The following is a 19,237-nucleotide window of genomic DNA, read 5'->3' as shown; positions in this document are numbered from 1 at the left end:
TCTAACTTTATAAACCTGGTCATTCAAATGCTATTTACTTGAAGAAATGAGTAAAAAAATTTCAAGATTTACTTCAGTTATAAGTTGATGAGAATTTTGAGGAAATGACACAAATTATTGAAAGGCAAGAAATGAATACCCCAGAATAGCTTTTACAAAATATTATGGACCTCTTTGAATTTATAGAGTAAGAGATTTTGTTTCCATATAAGTGCTATTTGGGAAGTAATACTGCCAGAAGTGGGACCAGTTCTAGCAAAACAAAGCCAATGAGGCTTCTCAGTTCCTCCAGCATTATAGCTTCCTGTTTGCCTAAGATTTCATATGCCACAGGAAGCTTTCGGGTAAGTTTCATATTATGAACATGTAGGAATAAGTGTAACACAATGGCATGTTGTAATACATCAGGGTTATTGTTCTTTAATAAGGATGGGATCTTTCCTATGCATAAATTTCTCATTCATTTAAACCGTAGTTATGTTTAAATGTACAAATGCCATGTAAATATCATTGGAAACAATTAAAGGATGTCATATTTAACTGTTGTAACAATGGCTCCACAATTTCCCATACTATAAAATTTAACTTTCTTATGCACGAGGTCTGCATATAAGTAACTCTTTATCAAGTTGAACTTAACAAAGTAGTACTTCATGAACGACTGCTAATACCAAAAAAAAACCACAGCGCTACAGCCATGATAGGCTTTGGCCTACTAAGCAACTGCTGTTCAACCCAAAGGCCAGAAGAGAAGATTACAAGGCAATGCGTGGTCAGCGCGACAAATCCTCCATTTGTTATTCTTGGCTTTCTAGACCAGCTTTACAAATAAGTATAACTTTATTAACACATTGGTGACGGGCCCCATGAATTCTCATAGTTTCTTGGATGAGCTACGAAAATTCTAGTTTTTATGGACCTCGTATTTCCTTGATCGCTGCTACAATCTGGAGGCAAAATTATAAGTTTTAAACGGTGCAGTCATGGAATAAATAGTATAAGGCAACTATTGCTCCATGATCTTCTTTTTTTAAACCTTCATAACAAAATAATATTGGAAATGTCAAGCTATTCCTTGGAGCTTCATTGCAGCTGTCAACATGGCATGGCACGGCACATGCCGCTGCTAACAGATATGGATATTTGTGATGAATTATGTACAAACCAATACTTATCAGATGTACCAAGAGACAGTGAATTAGATATTTCTAATTAAGTGAGTGATTCTGACAGTGCTTTTGATCCTTCTATGTCTAATCATGGACAACAATCTCGTGTGTTGGAATACACACAAGTATAGATACCACTTGTAGTATGTAGTAGGTATAGATACAGTCAGTGGCTTTTCAAAAGATAATCAAGTTCATAATTTGAAAGTTTGAGGACGATATCTAGAACACATTTTGTGTTACACAAGTTTGAGTGCAGCAGTGTAAATTTGTTCTTGCAGGCTTGAACAATCCGGTCAAAAGGGGATAGTAGCCTCCCTTCGGACCTGATCACCACTGTGTTAAGCAGTTCTCACTACACAAATAAGTCATCGACTATGAATACCAGCTTCAAAGTCATGTGACAGCTTCTTCAGGTGCTTACAGGATAATGCTTTCAGCTCCATCATCTTGGTTATCAGCACTGTCAGTTGCCCAAGGTTCATATCTTATCAATACACCAACATATGCCATCATAATAAACGAACCATGGCCAACAGGCATTGCTGAGAAAGAGCTACTGCATTAGAAGGCTAAATCTTTCACTAACTCCTCAAGGAGCTGTCAAATAAAAACAAAACTGGTTACAGCTCTGGTAAGATAAGAAAAATACCACTTATACTTTTTTCAAAAGGTGCAACAACAAAAAAAATGCAGGTGTGTGTGTGTGCATTATTGAGGATAAGGTTTTACCACCCTTGTAATATCTGAATCCAATTACCCCCAACCCACAATCATCCCATCCCCATCCCACAATCAAACAACATTCGATCAATGTTTCACAGTTAAAATCCTCAAATGATTAACCCCCTACTTCCTATCCTCTCGCCCTTATGCCACATTTGCAAGATGCCAGTTGATGAGACAATTATTGGCTACTTATGAACATTTCGATCCAGTTGCCTAGGCAATTGTCCTCACAAGTGCCCGGGCAATCGATTGTCTCCAGGAGTAGACTGAGGACATCCAACTGCGCCCAGTTGCGTCCCCCACCACCCGGAACTTAATATTATCGCAAAAACTGGCTCCATGTGAACATGACAGGCCAGTAGCTGGATATTTCTTTTGTGCCAGTTGGGTTGCGTCAACCGAGAGCTCCAGCCGCCTGCTCGTCATCTACTGCCATGATACAGATGTTGATTCCCGTAGGTAGGTAGGTAGGTAGGTGTGCTAGGTACCAACTGACGAGCCCAGCCCAGCCTAGCACACTGGGGCGAAACGCTGGCAATCAGGAATGAGTTAGCTGGAAAATTTATAATGTCCAATAATGGACCGTTTATATTGGTATCTACTGCCATGGCAATAGTTTCCTTGTGTGAACAGGTTCTTGTTCAACTGGACTGGTCAGTGATTGTCCTGCAATAATTAGAGGACAACTGTTGCCAACAATTGTCTCATCGACTGGCATATTGTAAACACGGCATTAGATTCTCAAGAGGGACATCAACTGTCGCTCAGGTTCAGGGAAGCACTCTGACTTAACATTAGATAACCACTCCTATTTTCATTCTCTTGTCTGTCTGTCCTACCCCCACACTCCACACCTTACACAGCATCTACTTGCCAACAATGACCATCATCATTCTATTCTCCATTGACGAAGCCTGCAACTGAAAATTCTGGACCCATGTTTTTCTTTTATGTGTACTCATTCCATGCGATCTTACGTGGTAAGTCTCTGATCTCCATCTGTTTTCTAGACGTTTTTTTTTTTTTTTTTTTTCCTGCTACCTTTCTTACTCCAATTAACGGTATACTTCAGTGTTTTCTCAGTCACCAAGTTAGAACAGAAGTGTGAATCACATATTAAGTGAGACTGTAAGTGCAACATGTTTTAATTACTGCTCGTTTGTGGCTAAAAGGAAGCTTCAGGTTATTGAAAATGCAGAAAATATTGGAATTTGCAAAGTGGGAATAAAGTACATCAGCAAAAGTCGTATTCATGGCTGGCGCAAAAACAAACCTCAACTTCAAGAAACAAACTGTAATCACCGGACATTTTGCAGCTGAAAAGCAAAGCACTGCAACAGCGAAAACTGGCTGTACGGTTACATAACACAGATACACAATTACAATGTTCTTTAATCACAATGGATTAGGCTTTTGGAGGAAAACTAGCATTGCTCAACAGCTTCCTGGTGATACAAAGACGCTTCTTCTTTTAAAGGGGCCTAACATCTAGGTCATCGGTCCAGGTTACAAGGTGCTGAATTTTCACCACTGCATAATAAATTTGCGCTGGGAAAACTGCTACGTGATGATGCTGTCGGAGAAATATTGACCTGCAGGACATATATCATTAAGAATGAGAATTCTTTGTCTTATCCTGATACAATAATGAACCTCAGATGACAGAACCGTGCATGCCAAAGTTCTAAGCTGGATTATTTCACACAGCCATTTTCACAGGCAAAATAACAATATATACTTTCACAAATCAACGTGGATGTATGAGTAAATAACATAAGACGACTACAAAAATCTGAGAGAGTTCCTAAACTTTCTTCCCGACCTTTTCATATGGCTCTCTCTCTCCGCTCTTAGAGTAGAAAACACACTCCTTGTAACCCATTAAGGGGAAAAAATACTTTTAACGAATGTTAGTACCTATACGAGATTATTTTTGTTAAACTACTCTTCGAGATTTCCTTCGGGATGTAAATTTTGTACACAGTATTTCCTGTCCAACTTATTCCACAGTAATACTGAAGTTTCATAACCCCAAATCAATAAAACAGCTGCAATAAATCTGCCATGAGCCTCTTTTGTGACAAATCGATACTGCAGAAAATGAATACAATATGACTATACATGGAGACGGAAAGGAATGGAGTGTGATACAACAGAACATTTCTCACAGTTACGGAGCAAAACTAACTGTGCATCTTCGATGGAGGGAGGTATGGACAACCAACGAGACACCACGACATGGAGGAGGGGAGGGGGGCAGGGAGCGTCTTCAGTCAACCTTCTTGGTTCCTCGAGCCTTCCAAGCCACCAGCAGGTTCCAGGCAAAGTACAGCGAGAAGGAGTGGACTTGTATCGCCAGGATGATAAACGCGTACCACAAGAGAGCATATGGGTAGCCCTGCAAATAGAAAAGCTTTATTATTCAACAACTCAGGCCACGGTTGTAAAACCTGGGGCAAAAGTCACAAAATGTTTCTTTTAATTGAAATACAGATGAATAACAATAAAAATCCTAATGCCTCAGAGATGCTATTTAGGTTGATTACACGTTAATTTCAACAGTCAGTTTTACAGTACCAAACGCAGTGTTCTCACCAAAGACATACAAATGAGTAATACCGTACTAATATTGAAAGGATTAAAATTAACATTTACATTTAAGTATAATACTTACTGTTGATGCCAATTTAAAAAAAAAAAATATAGAGCCTTCTTCCCACCTATTTTGTTATTTTTATTAGCACCTAAAGTCCAGTCTCTACTTGTATGTTTGAAACCAGCATTAGCGACTTTATTTCGTATTACTGTTCCTAAGCAAGGAATCACTGAGTGGGATGCAGACAGAACGGGAATAGGGTAGGATTGAAAACATTACCCAACGAGAAGACTGCTTGATGAATATCCCATTCCATACTCACTGTAGTGTCTACAGGGGCCTGTTGTTGCAGTCCTAGTAGCACGTGGGCTACTAGTGGCATGCAAAAACATTTTTGGTGGTAAGTGCAAAGCAGTAACCTAATTTTTAAATTACTGTATTATTATACCGTATATACTCTCCGCATGCTCCACCACATGCACTTAACTACGGTAATCTTACAAATTTGTGTGAAAAACATTGATTACATTTTAGCATATATATATCTGGTGATGGCTACTGTTCTTGACTCTTTCTCTATGCTTGTAAGTTTAGTGTGTTCACGAATTTGCAAATGGTTTTGAATCTTTTTTGATAGGGACTGACTTTTGCATTGGCCAGTTGCCTACCATAATAACACTGTTTATTAACATTTCTCTCTCATTTTCACTTCAGTACACTAATACCTATATCAATCTATACTATTAATAAAAATGAGTTTGCACTGTTGGCAGCCCTGAAAATGGTTTTCCGTGGTTTTCCATTTTCACACCAGGCAAATGCTGGGGCTGTACCTTAATTAAGGCCACGGCCGCTTCCTTCCCACTCCTAACCCCTTCCTGTCCCATCGTCGCCATAAGACATATCTGTGTCGGTGTGACGTAAAGCAACTAGCAAAAAAGAAAAAAAAAAATGAGATTGAGTCCGCCTGTTTGTTCTGGACAGGTTTGAAAACTACCAGAACAAATGAGCTGAACTTTGGTAAGGATATAGCTTGTAATCCCGATCCATGCACTGAATATTTTTGAATATTTCTCTGTTTTGAAATAGTGGGTCAACTAGTGGGGGAGTGTCCCAAATTTGGGCACTTTTTGCCCTAAATCAACTAAAATAAACACTTAACGCTATCACAAAATGAAGCACATCATATGGCCTTGAAATTAAAATTTTCTACAAGAAACATCATATGCATTTCCATCGCAATTCTTAACGGTTTATGGGTTTTTTGCTGTGGCCACCTTCACTAACGAACAGGCTACTCATTTCGCGCATAAGTGTCACGTGGAGCCACGTTCATCAGCATTCATATAAAGTCGTCGTTTGTTACAGGCCAGCTGAGAATGAGCGTGCCATTCTATGGAAAGCATTTGCAGACTACAGTTGTATTGTAGAGAATGTTAAACGTACGTATCCATATTTGAGAACTGCTGTGGGCTGTAGTTTATCTATTCAGCCATTTTCATTATCGCCATTATTGTAATGTATTTATATTCTGTATTTCTTACCTTTTTGATATTGTGTATATAAGTTCAGGATTCATATTTATTGGGTTTATAATTAAAATTTCTGAACAAGCCTTTCATGTCATGGAGATGCACATGCTTCGCTGGACATTTAGTCTGACCTGGCTAGATCGTGTCACCAACACAGAAATCTGGAAAATCACACGAGTTGCTTCGATTGTAGACAAGATGCGCGAGACCCGACTTTGGTGGTATGGCCATGTAATGTGTAGAGAAAGTACATCTATTGTACAGATGGCACTTCACATCATGACATTTGGGAAAAAGCCATGCTGGCTTGATATGCACTATGTTCATCTTGTTCCAAACGATGCGCTTAATAGAACCAATATAGTTGGTCCATTATTGGACATTATAAATTTTCCTGCTAATTCATTCCTGGTTGCCAGTATTTTTCCCCAATGTGCCAATTTGGGCTCATCATTTGGTAACTAGCACACCTACCAAGACACACAGCTAGTGCATACCATGGAGGTCTACTTGAAGCCACCGGCAGTGCCAATGCACTATGAGAGACTTTGTCTCATTACCAAAAATTGATGCCTGCCTGGCCATCAGATGATAGAGATGTCGATTCCCATAGGGAACCTGAAATATTTGTCCCTAATCTGATGCTGCTGATTTGGCACTGATAGCAGCTCTGCTCGGGTGGAAGGTCAGAGTGCAGAGTTCAATCAATCAATAGGCCTACTGATCTGCATTTAGGGCAGTCGCCCAGGTGGCAGATTCCCCATCTGTTGTTTTCCTAGCCTTTTCTTAAATGATTTCCAAGAAATTGGAAATTTATTGAACATCTCCCTTGGTCGCCTAAGTTATTCTAATCCCTAACTCCCCTTCCTATAAACAATTGAATTCCAACTTTATATTGTGACCTCTTGTAGGATGAAATTCAGAATAGGCCTATTAAATTTGCTGATGATCTGGCACTAAAATGCAATAATGGCCACGATACACTGCAATTTTTAATAATTAATTATATGTAATGGCACACGTTTATATTTCTAAATATGTAGGCATATTATTAAGGAATAATGTGTTTGTCATACTAAGTTTCCTTTCAGTATTCATTCCCATTGCTGCAGAAAAAAAAAAGTTTAATACACCTCATTTTGCTATGTTCAAAGGTGTAGGTTCCCCCTTAACAAGAAGCAACAGTTAATCAATAAAAATCAACAAAAGGAAATCAACATGGGTGGGACACAGATTGCAATATGGCTATTTAATCTCTGAAATATTCGCATACAAAATTTCTGGAGAACACACTCGTGGGAGGCCAAGAAACACATTTATGAAGACGTCCTTCAGTTGTACATACATACATACATTATCATTATAGACTGTTATGCCTTTCAGCGTTCAGTCTGCAAGCCTCTGAGAATTTACTAAACGTCGCCACAATCCTCGATTTGCAACTAGTGTTGTGGCCTCATTTAGTTCTATACCTCTTATCTTTAAATCGTTAGAAACTGAGTCTAACCATCGTCGTCTTGGTCTCCCTCTACGTCTCTTACCTTCCATAACAGAATCCATTATTCTCCTAGGTAACCTATCCTCCTCCATTCGTCTCACATGACCCCACCACCGAAGCCGGTTTATGCGTACAGCTTCATCCATCGAGTTCATTCCTAAATTAGCCTTTATATCCTCATTCCGAGTACCCTCCTGCCATTGTTCCCACCTGTTTGTACCAGCAATCATTCTTGCTACTTTCATGTCTGTTACTTCTAACTTATGAATAAGATATCCTGAGTCCACCCAGCTTTCACTCCCGTAAAGCAAAGTTGGTCTGAAAACAGACCGATGTAAAGATAGTTTCGTCTGGGAGCTCACTTCCTTCTTACAGAATACTGCTGATCGCAACTGCGAGCTCACTGCATTAGCTTTACTACACCTTGATTCAATCTCACTTACTCTATTGCCATCCTGGGAGAACACACAACCTAAATACTTGAAATTATCGACCTGTTCTAGCTTTGTATCACCAATCTGACATTCAATTCTGTTGAATTTCTTACCTACTGACATCAATTTCGTCTTCGAGAGGCTAATTTTCATACCATACTCATTGCACCTATTTTCAAGTTCCAAGATATTAGACTGCAGGCTTTCGGCACAGTCTGCCATTAAGACCAAGTCGTCAGCATAGGCCAAACTGCTTACTACATTTCCACCTAACTGAATCCCTCCCTGCCATTTTATACCTTTCAGCAGATGATCCATGTAAACTATGAACAGCAAAGGTGAAAGATTACAGCCTTGTCTAACTCCTGTAAGTACCCTGAACCAAGAACTCATTCTACCATCAATTCTCACTGAAGCCCAATTGTCAACATAAATGCCTTTGATTTATTTTAATAATCTACCTTTAATTCCACAGTCCCCCTGTATGGCAAACATCTTTTCCCTCGGTACCCTGTCATATGCTTTCTCTAGATCTACGAAACATAAACACAACTGCCTATTCCTCTCGTAGCATTTTTCAATTACCTGGCGCATACTGAAAATCTGATCCTGACAGCCTCTATGTAGTCTGAAACCACACTGGTTTTCATCCAACTTCCTCTCAACGACTGATCGCACCCTCCCTTCCAAGATGCCAGTGAATACTTTGCCTGGTATACTAATCAATGAGATACCTCGATAGTTGTTGCAATCCTTCCTGTTTCCTTGCTTGTAGATAGGTGCAATTACTGCTTTTGTCTAATAAATTAAACAAATTACACATGTTTACAATGCATCAGTCCAAAACTCCGTGTCCTTTATGTACTTCGTGCAGACTAGTTCCAGATCAAGAGAGGACCACTGGTATGGGGACAAAGGGCAGTTCATCGAGTACCTGTCATCTGATGTTTACCACAGTCATACTAGGTGTGCCCTTCTCGTAGAAAATACTGTTTCATGCCTAAGGTCCCCAATGTGACCCTCGAGCCCGTACAAGTTGGAAACCCCTGAGCTACAATATACCCACATAAAGATGGCAGGATTATAAAAACTGCAACGATACAAGGAGCTTGGAATATTGCGACTTGCATTAATCTCAAAGAATAACAGTTCCTTAAACTTTTAATTGGGTGTAATGAGTTGTCCACCAATAATTGTTACTGAATCAGGTAATGACGAGTACTGTTATCTGCAGGGTGGGACATGTTGCTGAATGTAGTTCTGTGATCGCTTCATAGATGTCAATAGGTTCCAGACTTACTGCGCCAGAATTTCATAGCATTTTCTTCCGTACGTAACTGCTAAATATGTTCGTTTGGATGATGAAACTATTCTTCATCTCATTGATTCAGGTGATGAATTAGATGAGAGCTCTTTGGACAGAGAGGATAACAAAAGTAGTGCAACTCATGAGTGAGCTTGCTGCTGTACAATTACAAATATAAACTCATTGAAGAAAAATTATTTTGAAGATTCTGAAGATTCAGAATTCTTTTTGTTACATCATTCACAGTACAGTATAACACTTTTATTTTTCACTGCCTTTCTTGCTATATTCTTATATAAGACAAATCCATATAGTGTAATAATAATAATAATAATAATAATAATAATAATAATAATACTCCAGTACAATAGTGGCATTGTCAGACGTAGTATCATAATGTAGTTGCAAGAAGTTGAATGTAATACTGAACAGCAGTTTGAATTACCAAATAATCAAGAGACCACTTTTCCTTTTGCGAAAATCAACTGATCATAAATATGTCTCTCGGTCATGGCCATCAATTAACGGCTGTTAATTTTGGATGATCACCTGTCATAAGACATAGCCTGCACGGTTGTTAGGGTTACATTACTATCACACATTTTATGAAGCTAACTTCCGTAACGCAAATTTTCAGATGTCCACCAGCCTTAAGTCAAATTTATGTCAAAACGGGCAGGAATAGATAACTTGTCTTCCATACACATAATGGACGGAACAAGTTCCTTCATCATTTGCAGAAGCGCATAATGGGTGGAACAAGTCCCTTTGTTATTCGCGGAAGAGTAAGGGCGTGACGAAGTAACTCATCACCCACATCATGATCATGAGAGATTCGAATTAACTCATTTTCAGTTAAAATACAATCCCTGCCACGAATGTTCATTTCTCATTGGAAAATTCACGGTCAAGAGGTTAAGAAACTGGGCCCATTATTATTTTCACTTTTTGAAAATCCACAGCCTGTATCCAATCATTCCACCGGGTCAGGAATGAAATGAATGAACCCCTATCTAGCGACGAGGATATAAATTATGCCGGCTGCTTAAACCTGTTGCAGGCCCACGGAACATATGCTATGTAATACTATACATACACCGCAGTCAGCTCTCATGGAAACCTGAATTGTCACTGATGTGTGATGTATTGTTCTTGTGTCTGGTGAATGGTTCCACAGAGGGGTAAAGAACATGCAAAACTGGTACATTTCCAGACACTTTTACATTCTAGATAGCATGGCTTGAAGAATAAGGTCCAGCTGGTAGCATAACATAGACTACTGTACACTGACAGACGGTCATCATCTGTCGAGAAGCCACTGAGACCAGGACCATATAGTATGATCCTGACTGAGACACAGCAGCTCTCCTTTTATATGAAGTAGAACCACAAGGAACAAAACAATTACATAAGAGAGATTCCTATTTTCAGCAAAATACAAAATGAAGCCATGATGCATCATTATGCAGACCTTTTCTGTTCACTACAATTAAAATACAAAGTCCTCATCTTCCTAGCGTTTGTCCCACAATGGAGCAGGGTCCACTGTTTTGCGAGTCAATCATTACTCGGTTCTATTAAGCGGATCATTTAGAACAAGTGAACATAGCGCATGTCTTCTTGAAGGTGATCAAGCCAGAGTTTCTTAGGACGACCACGTGGCCTATTTCCAGATGGTGCGATGCGATGTGCTGTCTGTACAATAGATGGACCTTCTTTATGCATTATGTGGCCATACCACTGAAGTTGGGTCTCATGTATCTTGTGTATGATCGGGGCAACTCCCATGATTTTCCAGATTTCTATGTTGGTGACATGATCTAGCCAGGTCAGTCGAAGTGACCAGCAAAGCATGCACATCTCCACGACAATAAGTGCTTGTTCAAGCTTGACTGTTGCTCACCAGCATTCAGAGCCACTGAGGGCAACTGGGCGAACAATAGTCCTGTAAACCTTGGACATCAGGTGGACTGGTATCCGACGATCGCAGAGAACACCAATAGTTCGCCGCCACTTCATCCAGCTTACTAATATATATTTAGGGCTGTTAGTACCATACTGACAAATGAAAATCGTATTTAACAGCAATATTTCCAGCCATAAACAAGTTAGAACCCGCCAGAAAACCCGCTAGCTGCTGTAGATTTTCACCCGCTAACTTAACATTAAAAACCACCAGATCTAGCAAGAAAACTGCTGAATTGGCACCAATGGAAATATTTACTTTCTGTTTAGTTGAAACTATTAACAACTTGCTGTTAAAATTATTATTGCGATTATTGTTACGGTTAATTTATGAAACGAAAATCCAGAGTGTTTCCAGTCATTTGACCGGGTCAGGAACAGAATGAATGAAGCCCCATCCAGTGGCGAGGATAGGAACTGTGCCGGCTCACCACTGGGTTCCGGGATTCAAATCCAGGTCACTCCATGGGAGAATTGTACTGGGCAAAACGGAGGCAGGACAGGTTTTTCTCTCGGCACTCCAGTTCTTCCTGTCATCTTTCATTCCAGCAACACACACTAATACCATTTCATCTGTCAGTCATTAACTATTGCCGCAGAGGAGTGTGACAGTCTCTGGCAGCCAGCACAGTTCCTATCCTCGCTAATTCCTGACCCACTCGAATGACTGGAAAAGAGGCTGTGGATTTTCATTTCATAAATTAACCGTAACAATAATCGCAATAATAATTTTAACAGCAAGTTAATAATAATTTCAACTAAACAAAGTAAATATTTCCAGTGTTGCCAATTCAGCAGTTTTCCTGCTAGACCTGGAGGTTTTTAATGTTAAGCAGAAGTAATCTGCCTTGTATCTTGATCTGTTAGTATTTTTACGGACATTTAATGAATAATAATGTTTTTTTAATGTCCAACAAACTACTTTTACGGTTTTCGGAGTAGGGACATTTAACATGAGAAAATTTTAAAAAGCTAGCTTGTAGTTTTATGCGACAGTTGATATCATGGTCGTAGCTACAGTACCTCAAGTTTGACGTTGAATCTGATCCTCGGGAGTACGTGTGTTCTGGCCAGGATTCAAACCGTGGATGACCAGTGTCTTATCGGCTGGCTACCACACAATGTGAGAAAATATAACTGCAAATTATTATGATTCCCTACTTACAATTTATCACGTTTCTGGGACTGCAAGTGAATGCTGGACAGGCATACATATCTACATGACCGTTTTTCTTTACATGTGGCTATATTTCTTACAGTTTCTATTTTACATTATCTATATGTATAAAATATTTTTTGTTAGTTGCTTTACGTCGCACCGACACGGATAGGTCTTATGGCGACGATGGGACAGGGAAGGGCTAGGAGTGGGAAGGAAGCGGCCGTGGCCTTAATTAAGGTACAGCCCCAGCATTTGCCTGGTGTGAAAATGGGAAACCATGGAAAACCATTTACAGGGCTGCCGACAGTGGGGTTCGAACCTACTATCTCCCAAATACTGGATACTGGCCACACTTAAGCGACTGCAGCTATCGAGCTCGGTATGTATAAAATAAACATGCATATATGAAGTAATATTTTTCAAACTAAGTTTAATTATATTTCTTTTCGCCCCTTTTGTTTCCGTTTCTTAGGTTGGCAGTGCTGCATAAATGACCACCAAGGCAGCTGTCCTCTCCCTCCCGTCTTTACTCCCCCATAAACAAAATTTCAAACAAAACTTGTGTGCTCAGTATTGGTATCTCAACTGTGAAATTACCTGCCACATAAATACATCTTCTGGGTCATCTTCAGTCAGGTACTCCCATGCTTCTCCAAAGTAATATATGGCAGCATACAATATGGGACCAAATCCAAATAAGCCAATACCAATCATATATTGTTTCATCGTCTTCATTCGGTTCTTCCTCACAGCTGCCAGGCCCAGGAAGGAAAGGAGCAAGCTAATACACCATATGTATTCCCACCACAGAGGCTGTAAATAGACAATATTAGAAACGGTAAGAAAAATTTCAGTTCATGAGATAAATAGGATACTGAATAGTTTACATACCTCTGGAACTTGCAGTTCTTCTATTTCCAAAATGAATATATCAAGCCGATCTAATATATCAGAGGAAAGCTTAGCCAGCATGGCAAAAAATAAGAGGTAATGGAAAAATATGCAGTACTTCAGGCGTGATTTATTTTGAGCACTGTAATGGAGAAAGACGTTATTAATACAACAGAGGCACAAAACGTACCGTAACCTCACCTATGTACAAACCTAACCTATATTTTAAACAACAATTAGCAACATTCATGCAGTAAATTACTAAAACTTCAATTAATTCTCCTAATACGACAAGAGTTTCAAAATTAAATCTCCGACAGTCATTCCTTGTTAGAAATATGATAAACTCTATTCTGTAAAGGTTGCCTGTTACCTGATTTGGTACTGAGCAGCAACCCGCTGCCGATGTGAAAAATCAGTTCCATCTGTGCCTAAAGCGATTGGTCCACCTTTAGATGCCATGGCAATCTTTTAGCTGCTATGATCAGTACAAAAATATGTTTTAAAAATCTGTAAGTTCAGTCGGTCACACAACCCACGACTTCATTTCTAAGACCACATCGCAGACTAACTCCGGTCGGTGCTGCTTCCATACGGGGCCCTGAGAAATAGCCTTGCACTGCTGGGGGTATTTTTATTCCTTTCGGTAGAATTCAGTGTGCATGGTGTGCATACAGCTGCAAGAGTTAGAAACAAGTTACATAAAAAATGAAAGCTACTAACTACAGTGCCGTTAGTTATCTCGGAACGATGGTATGTCAGAATGGATTTTAAAATTATCATCGATTTCGACAGTAAACAGTTATTAGAGAATTGGTGTGTGGCCAAATAGTTCGTATTCACCTGAAGAAAGGAACATGTAAACTAGTGACAGATAGTCTCGGTCTTTGCTCACGTACGGTTTTATTTTCATTTTATATTCTTTTAATTTTATATTTCTTACGAGTGTGCAACTATTCTCTTTGCGGAGAGTATTTTCATTGTGACGACGTAATCGATGGTAAACAACTTTATAGTTTTCTCTGTTTCTCTCAGTATTGCCTGTTGTGAAGAAATTTGACATTTAGTTGTGTTTCGTTAAACTGAGTTATGCACAGCATGTGTGATTGAGCTGTTGATATAGAGGATGTGTGTTTTATTCAGTGAGTGACACAACGTTACATAAACCTCAGCAGATGTGTGTAAATACTTCTATACGATACAAAGAATTTTAAAATTATAAACTTGCACGTATACTTTATTTAGCGTTCTGTTTTTCCGGGAATGTGAAGAAAAGAATAGAGACAGGATGTAGAGCATAATAAGTTTTATTACATTGTATTTAGGCGATATTTCATCAGGGTAGCAAAACCACAAGCTACCTTTTTCAAGTGAGTGAAGAAATGACTGACTCTCTACGCCTTGGGAAGCAGTAGCCATCCGCGCGGAGATTTTAATTTCGGAAAGTAGTTCTCGGCTTGCATCGTGTCGAAGAGTACTTTGTTATTACGCTAACACTTACTGATTGGGTTACAGTATCACGTGTGATAGTGCAGTGCGAGCATGTATGCTTATGTGAAATGTACTCATTGCTGAACGAAGGACGCGATTTTTGTTGTTATTGTTGCGGATGGATATATAACCTTTTTTCTCATAACCTCCTTTCGCGCTATTGAAGTAGATATGCGAAATAATGGTGAGTGATGGAAGGTGGCTGTTTTATTTTGAACTTTTATCACATACAGAGGCAACATTTTTTAAACTTATGTGGTTAGGCAAGTGATGGAAAGATTATGGTTTACGGTGGACTGGCTCTCGAAGAGTTTCGGGATCACGTAAGGAAGAGCTGGATGTGTTTGCAGCGGCGGGGTGTTGGCAGCGAGGAAGGGTCTGCCTAACATGGCTGCAACGCAAGCTGAAAGCCAACAAAATGAGGTGAATCGTGAACAAGTGCAGAAAGACCAGCCTCCAGACCTAGGTAACACAGTTTTACAAAATGGAACAGATAAGAGTGGTGGACGTGGAATAGTTGGATCTGATAGTTTTGTGAATTCCAAAACCAAATCACCCGGCCAAAACAGCCTTGTCGTAGAGATGAGTCAATATCGACAAGAGTCCGGTGCGGGCCCTCCTATACACAATAGCTCGGGTAATGGTGAACAAAATACGAATAGTACAGGCTTGGATAATAGTAAACTGAATTCTGACGGTAAGTCGTTTCCACAAAATTCTGATCAAGGTGCAGGAAGTGAACCAAACTATGGAAAAGGGTCAGACAGTTGTGGACAGAACATGCAAGGGTATACTTTAGGTTTCTCCACTAGAGGGACCTATCATCCCGAACAACATGGTGCTAGTAATTCTGGACAGAATAGTGCCGATAGTAGTATGCATCAGAATCATCCTTTTAGTCAATTTGGTCCCCAAAACATGAGGCATGGTTTTCCAGGTTCAAAACCAATGCCTGGTAGCCCAATGATTCCACCTAGACCTCCTAGTGGGGGACCAAACATGAATACACCAAGTGGTGGATTTGCACCCCATGGACAGCCCAGGTTGTTTTCTGGACAAAGCATTTCACAGCAAACTGGGCCAACCCCCACATTAAACCAGTTATTGCAATCTTCTAATCCAGTGCAACGATACCAAAATAGTTACGCAGAGTTTGGGATGCAGAAATCTGGAGAACAAGGAGCACCAAATATGCCATACAACCAATCGTGGCCACCGCAGCGTCCGCTAGCTTCTTATAGCCCTCAGCAAGTTGCTCCAGGATACAGAAATCAACCTCCAGTAAGCACATACTTTTTGTACCTCTTACTTTAAATGTATAGTACATAAATATTGCAAGGTGACTGGCAGTATGTTATTATTTAATGTATGTCAAAGATTACCAAGTAAGACATAGGGTTAATTACCATATTTTACTGGGATTAGAGAATTAAGATTGCGGTTTGTGTTGTGGGCAGTGAGCTTGTGGTCTTTGTTGTACTATTGAATTCAAACTGAGGTCTGACAAGCTTTTGAGGTTATGTATTAAAATATTGCTGTTCTTTGCCGAGCAGGTTTCCTCTTTCTGATTTTTTAACGGACTAAGCTTTTTCTGGTCTAACAGTCCATTATGAATAGATAATTACTTTAATGTAAATTAAGTAGTCTACAACTGCACATTATTGACGGAGACTGGCTGCCATTTTTGGTTCCTCAGAGAGAGTTCAAATTCTGTCATTTCATTCGCTATAGGCTGTAACACAACTTTACAAAGGAAATTTAATTTGTCCTATTCAATACATATGTCCATCTTTAGATGGTGTAATATTAATCATATTACTCGCACACTTTTTAGCGGGCGAGTTGGCAGTGTGGTCAGAGACGCGCGGCTGTTAGTTTGCATCCGGAAGATAGTAGGTTCGAATCCCACTGTCGGCAGCCCTGAAGATGGTTTTCCATGGTTTCCCATTTTCACACCAGGCAAATGCTGGGTCTGTACCTTAATTAAGGCCACAGCCGCTTCCTTCCAACTCCTTTTCTATTCCATCGTCGCCATAAGACCTGTCTGTGTTGGCGTGACATAAAGCCACTAGCAAAAAAAAAAAAACAACAACAACACTTTTTAGTGATAGATTTATGTACGGTGGTGAGGGGTAAGGAGGGAGCACTCCCAGTTCTGATAATACTGCCAACTGAATGGAAATTAAATCTGAATTGAATCAATAATATGATCGATAGATATGAATTTTCTAAACCTTTATTATCTTAAGCCAACAACTGTGTCACACACATTATTTATAACATTTCTCGATGCGAATCTTGTTCCTAGCATGAATTCTATAGTTTGGCTTTGCTGTGTAAACCACAACAGTGCTAACACGTAAAGTGTGGCCAGATGTCGCACAGCGATGCGAATCTCAAAGATTGCCGAGGTCAACCGATACAGCACCACAGTGTCCATCTATCACTAAAAAAAGTGTGCGAGGAATACACGTTTCAACTCGATTGAGCCATCTTAAGTGAAAAAAGTTACATATTTTTACATAATTTATGTTAATTAAATTAGTACCCTGTAATATAATACAAACCAAAGTGTTCACTCGTCATTCTTAAGTTTGGAGGCAAACATTAGGAAGCGTTGTATTCTGGAATAACTGATGTATGAGCCATAGAGGATGATTTTTATCTCTGTTTTAAAAGAACCCCAAATGGATTATCGAAAACATACTTTCTCAGTGAGGGTGGGAGTTTTTAAGTGAAAAGTAAAATTCCTGTGGTTCAGATTCCACATAGAACTGGAGGTGCCGTGGCTATGATCACGATATCAGCAGTCTCATAAAACTACAAGCACTTTTGCTTTTTTTCTGTCCTTTCCCAGAGGTTAGTACACACACATTCTTTTCTCTATAGGCTAGATTATCTTTTATCAGATTATTTTTACCTTCCTTTTCCTACTTTTCCAGATCATAGCCCATTTCAGTGCAGACAGCAAATTGGTTCATTTAGTGAATCTTGCGCTCTTGACAGAATACACAACATATTTGTTTGATAATTGAAGTTGGGGTGCCTGTTCTGGAGTGTAACACTATTTCAGTTAGTGAATTCCTAGCCCTCAGTTGCAAAATGTGTGGTAGCCTAATAAGAATAACCTTGAAGTTGTTACTATTTCATATGAGAAACTGTCTTTTGATGGTGCATTTGTAATAATTAGAGAAAATGTGCACAATGTGCCTAAATCGTACAGACAATACATGGTTAGTTGACTCTAGCACAGAACATTGTCAATGATTCGGTCCTTTGCTTGCAAAACATCGCATTATATCTGTCACATAGTCTACCACAGCGCTTGCACACACATTCTTGTCCTGGAGAATGGAAACCTACTTTCTGGCATAATAAGTGGTGAAAACCATGTATTGCAAACAGAGTTGTCACATGTCTGAGGTCATAGTTTGGTTGTTTCCAGTCTTGTATGATCATGGCGTCGGTGGCATAGAACTCTTCCCAGATTTCTTCTCTGTTTGGTGCAAGTTCCATCATGAAAGATTTGTTGGCGGGTGTGGCTGGAAGTAGAAATTTTAGCCTTATTTCCTCTAAGTAGAATGGTTCCCTTGCCGATACGTAAACCAAGCGAGATAGTGTACCTGGAGACACATAAAGAAATGATGCTTCAACTTTTTCTATGCTTGACGGTTGAGCTTTAGTTAGGTATGGCCAGATGTTTTCTATTCTATAGGTGATGACAGGTGAAACCTTATATTTGTGAAGCATTGCTACAGTAGAACAGTAGGAGATTGCTGGTGCTGTAAGTTTAATTTTAAGGGATAGGGATAGGAATTTCATGCAGTAATAGGTTAGAATCCAAAGGAGTATCAAGTATTCTCTTGTCTGTTTTATGGTTTTGCTGAGATTTGCATAGATATGGTATAGCTCCTACTATTTATGCAATTTATTCTACACAACCATAAAGTGGGCAGGATACTTGTTTACATTCTAATCTATTGCTTGCAATTGAGGTTGGCTGCCCACTGCTCTGGAGTGTGTGATTCCGGTGGGTGCATTCACAGTCCCTAGTCCTAAAATATGCAGTAGTATATTTAAGAATCCAAGTGGAGTAAGTGGATAGATTATGGAGGAAAGGAGTATCATACCAAATTTCTGACATTTTGAGGCAGTTATACTTTAACAAGTTACATTTCTCTCTTGAAATGTATGTGTTTGTTATGTAGGGTTCTGAATTAAATATAGCAGACTTATTTTTAGGTTAGATTATTTATTCCTTAGTCGAAGGTGGTTGTGTCAAAGCCTGGCATAGTTCGTAGCCTTGTGTATTGATATAGGAGAGATCTGGGACAGTAGACATGTTTGTATGTTGATAAATCAGTTTCAGGAGAAAAGTTTACACCTTGGCACCTTGTTAAGTTATCAAGAGTGTGGGGATTATCTTTGAGATGAAGCTTCTATGTTCTGTTAAATTACTATCAA

The 19,237-nt window shown here is 39.4% G+C and overlaps 2 protein-coding genes across 8 annotated transcripts in view; one reads left to right on the top strand and one right to left on the bottom strand.

Moving 5' to 3' along the window:
* Positions 1 to 2,322: 2,322 nt before the first annotated feature.
* jagn (jagunal) lies at positions 2,323 to 13,863 on the bottom strand. Its single transcript, XM_067157187.2, has 4 exons — positions 13,656 to 13,863; positions 13,283 to 13,424; positions 12,989 to 13,204; positions 2,323 to 4,296 (listed from the first exon to the last, which is right to left on the bottom strand). Exons 1-4 carry the CDS (start codon positions 13,742 to 13,744, stop codon positions 4,168 to 4,170), a joined length of 576 nt encoding a protein of 191 aa, XP_067013288.1. The 5' UTR covers positions 13,745 to 13,863; the 3' UTR covers positions 2,323 to 4,167.
* A 92-nt stretch (positions 13,864 to 13,955) lies between these two features.
* Positions 13,956 to 19,237, top strand: part of LOC136884883 (trithorax group protein osa) — a 744,453-nt gene continuing 739,171 nt past the window's right edge. For 5 of the 7 annotated variants that reach the window (XM_067157183.2, XM_067157186.2, XM_067157185.2 and 2 more), the window contains exon 1: positions 13,957 to 16,054. In XM_067157183.2, the coding sequence (XP_067013284.2) occupies positions 15,161 to 16,054 (894 nt within the window). In that variant the 5' untranslated portion in view covers positions 13,957 to 15,160. Of the gene's footprint in view, positions 16,055 to 19,237 lie in introns of all 7 variants that reach the window. The other 2 variants (XM_067157182.2, XM_067157180.2) reach the window with 1 other exon arrangement.

The sequence above is a fragment of the Anabrus simplex genome, chromosome 13 (genome assembly GCF_040414725.1).
Source record: "Anabrus simplex isolate iqAnaSimp1 chromosome 13, ASM4041472v1, whole genome shotgun sequence".
Lineage (NCBI taxonomy): Eukaryota > Metazoa > Arthropoda > Insecta > Orthoptera > Tettigoniidae > Anabrus > Anabrus simplex.
Note: the sequence above shows the minus strand (reverse complement) of the source record. Positions and strands in the feature narration are given on the sequence as shown.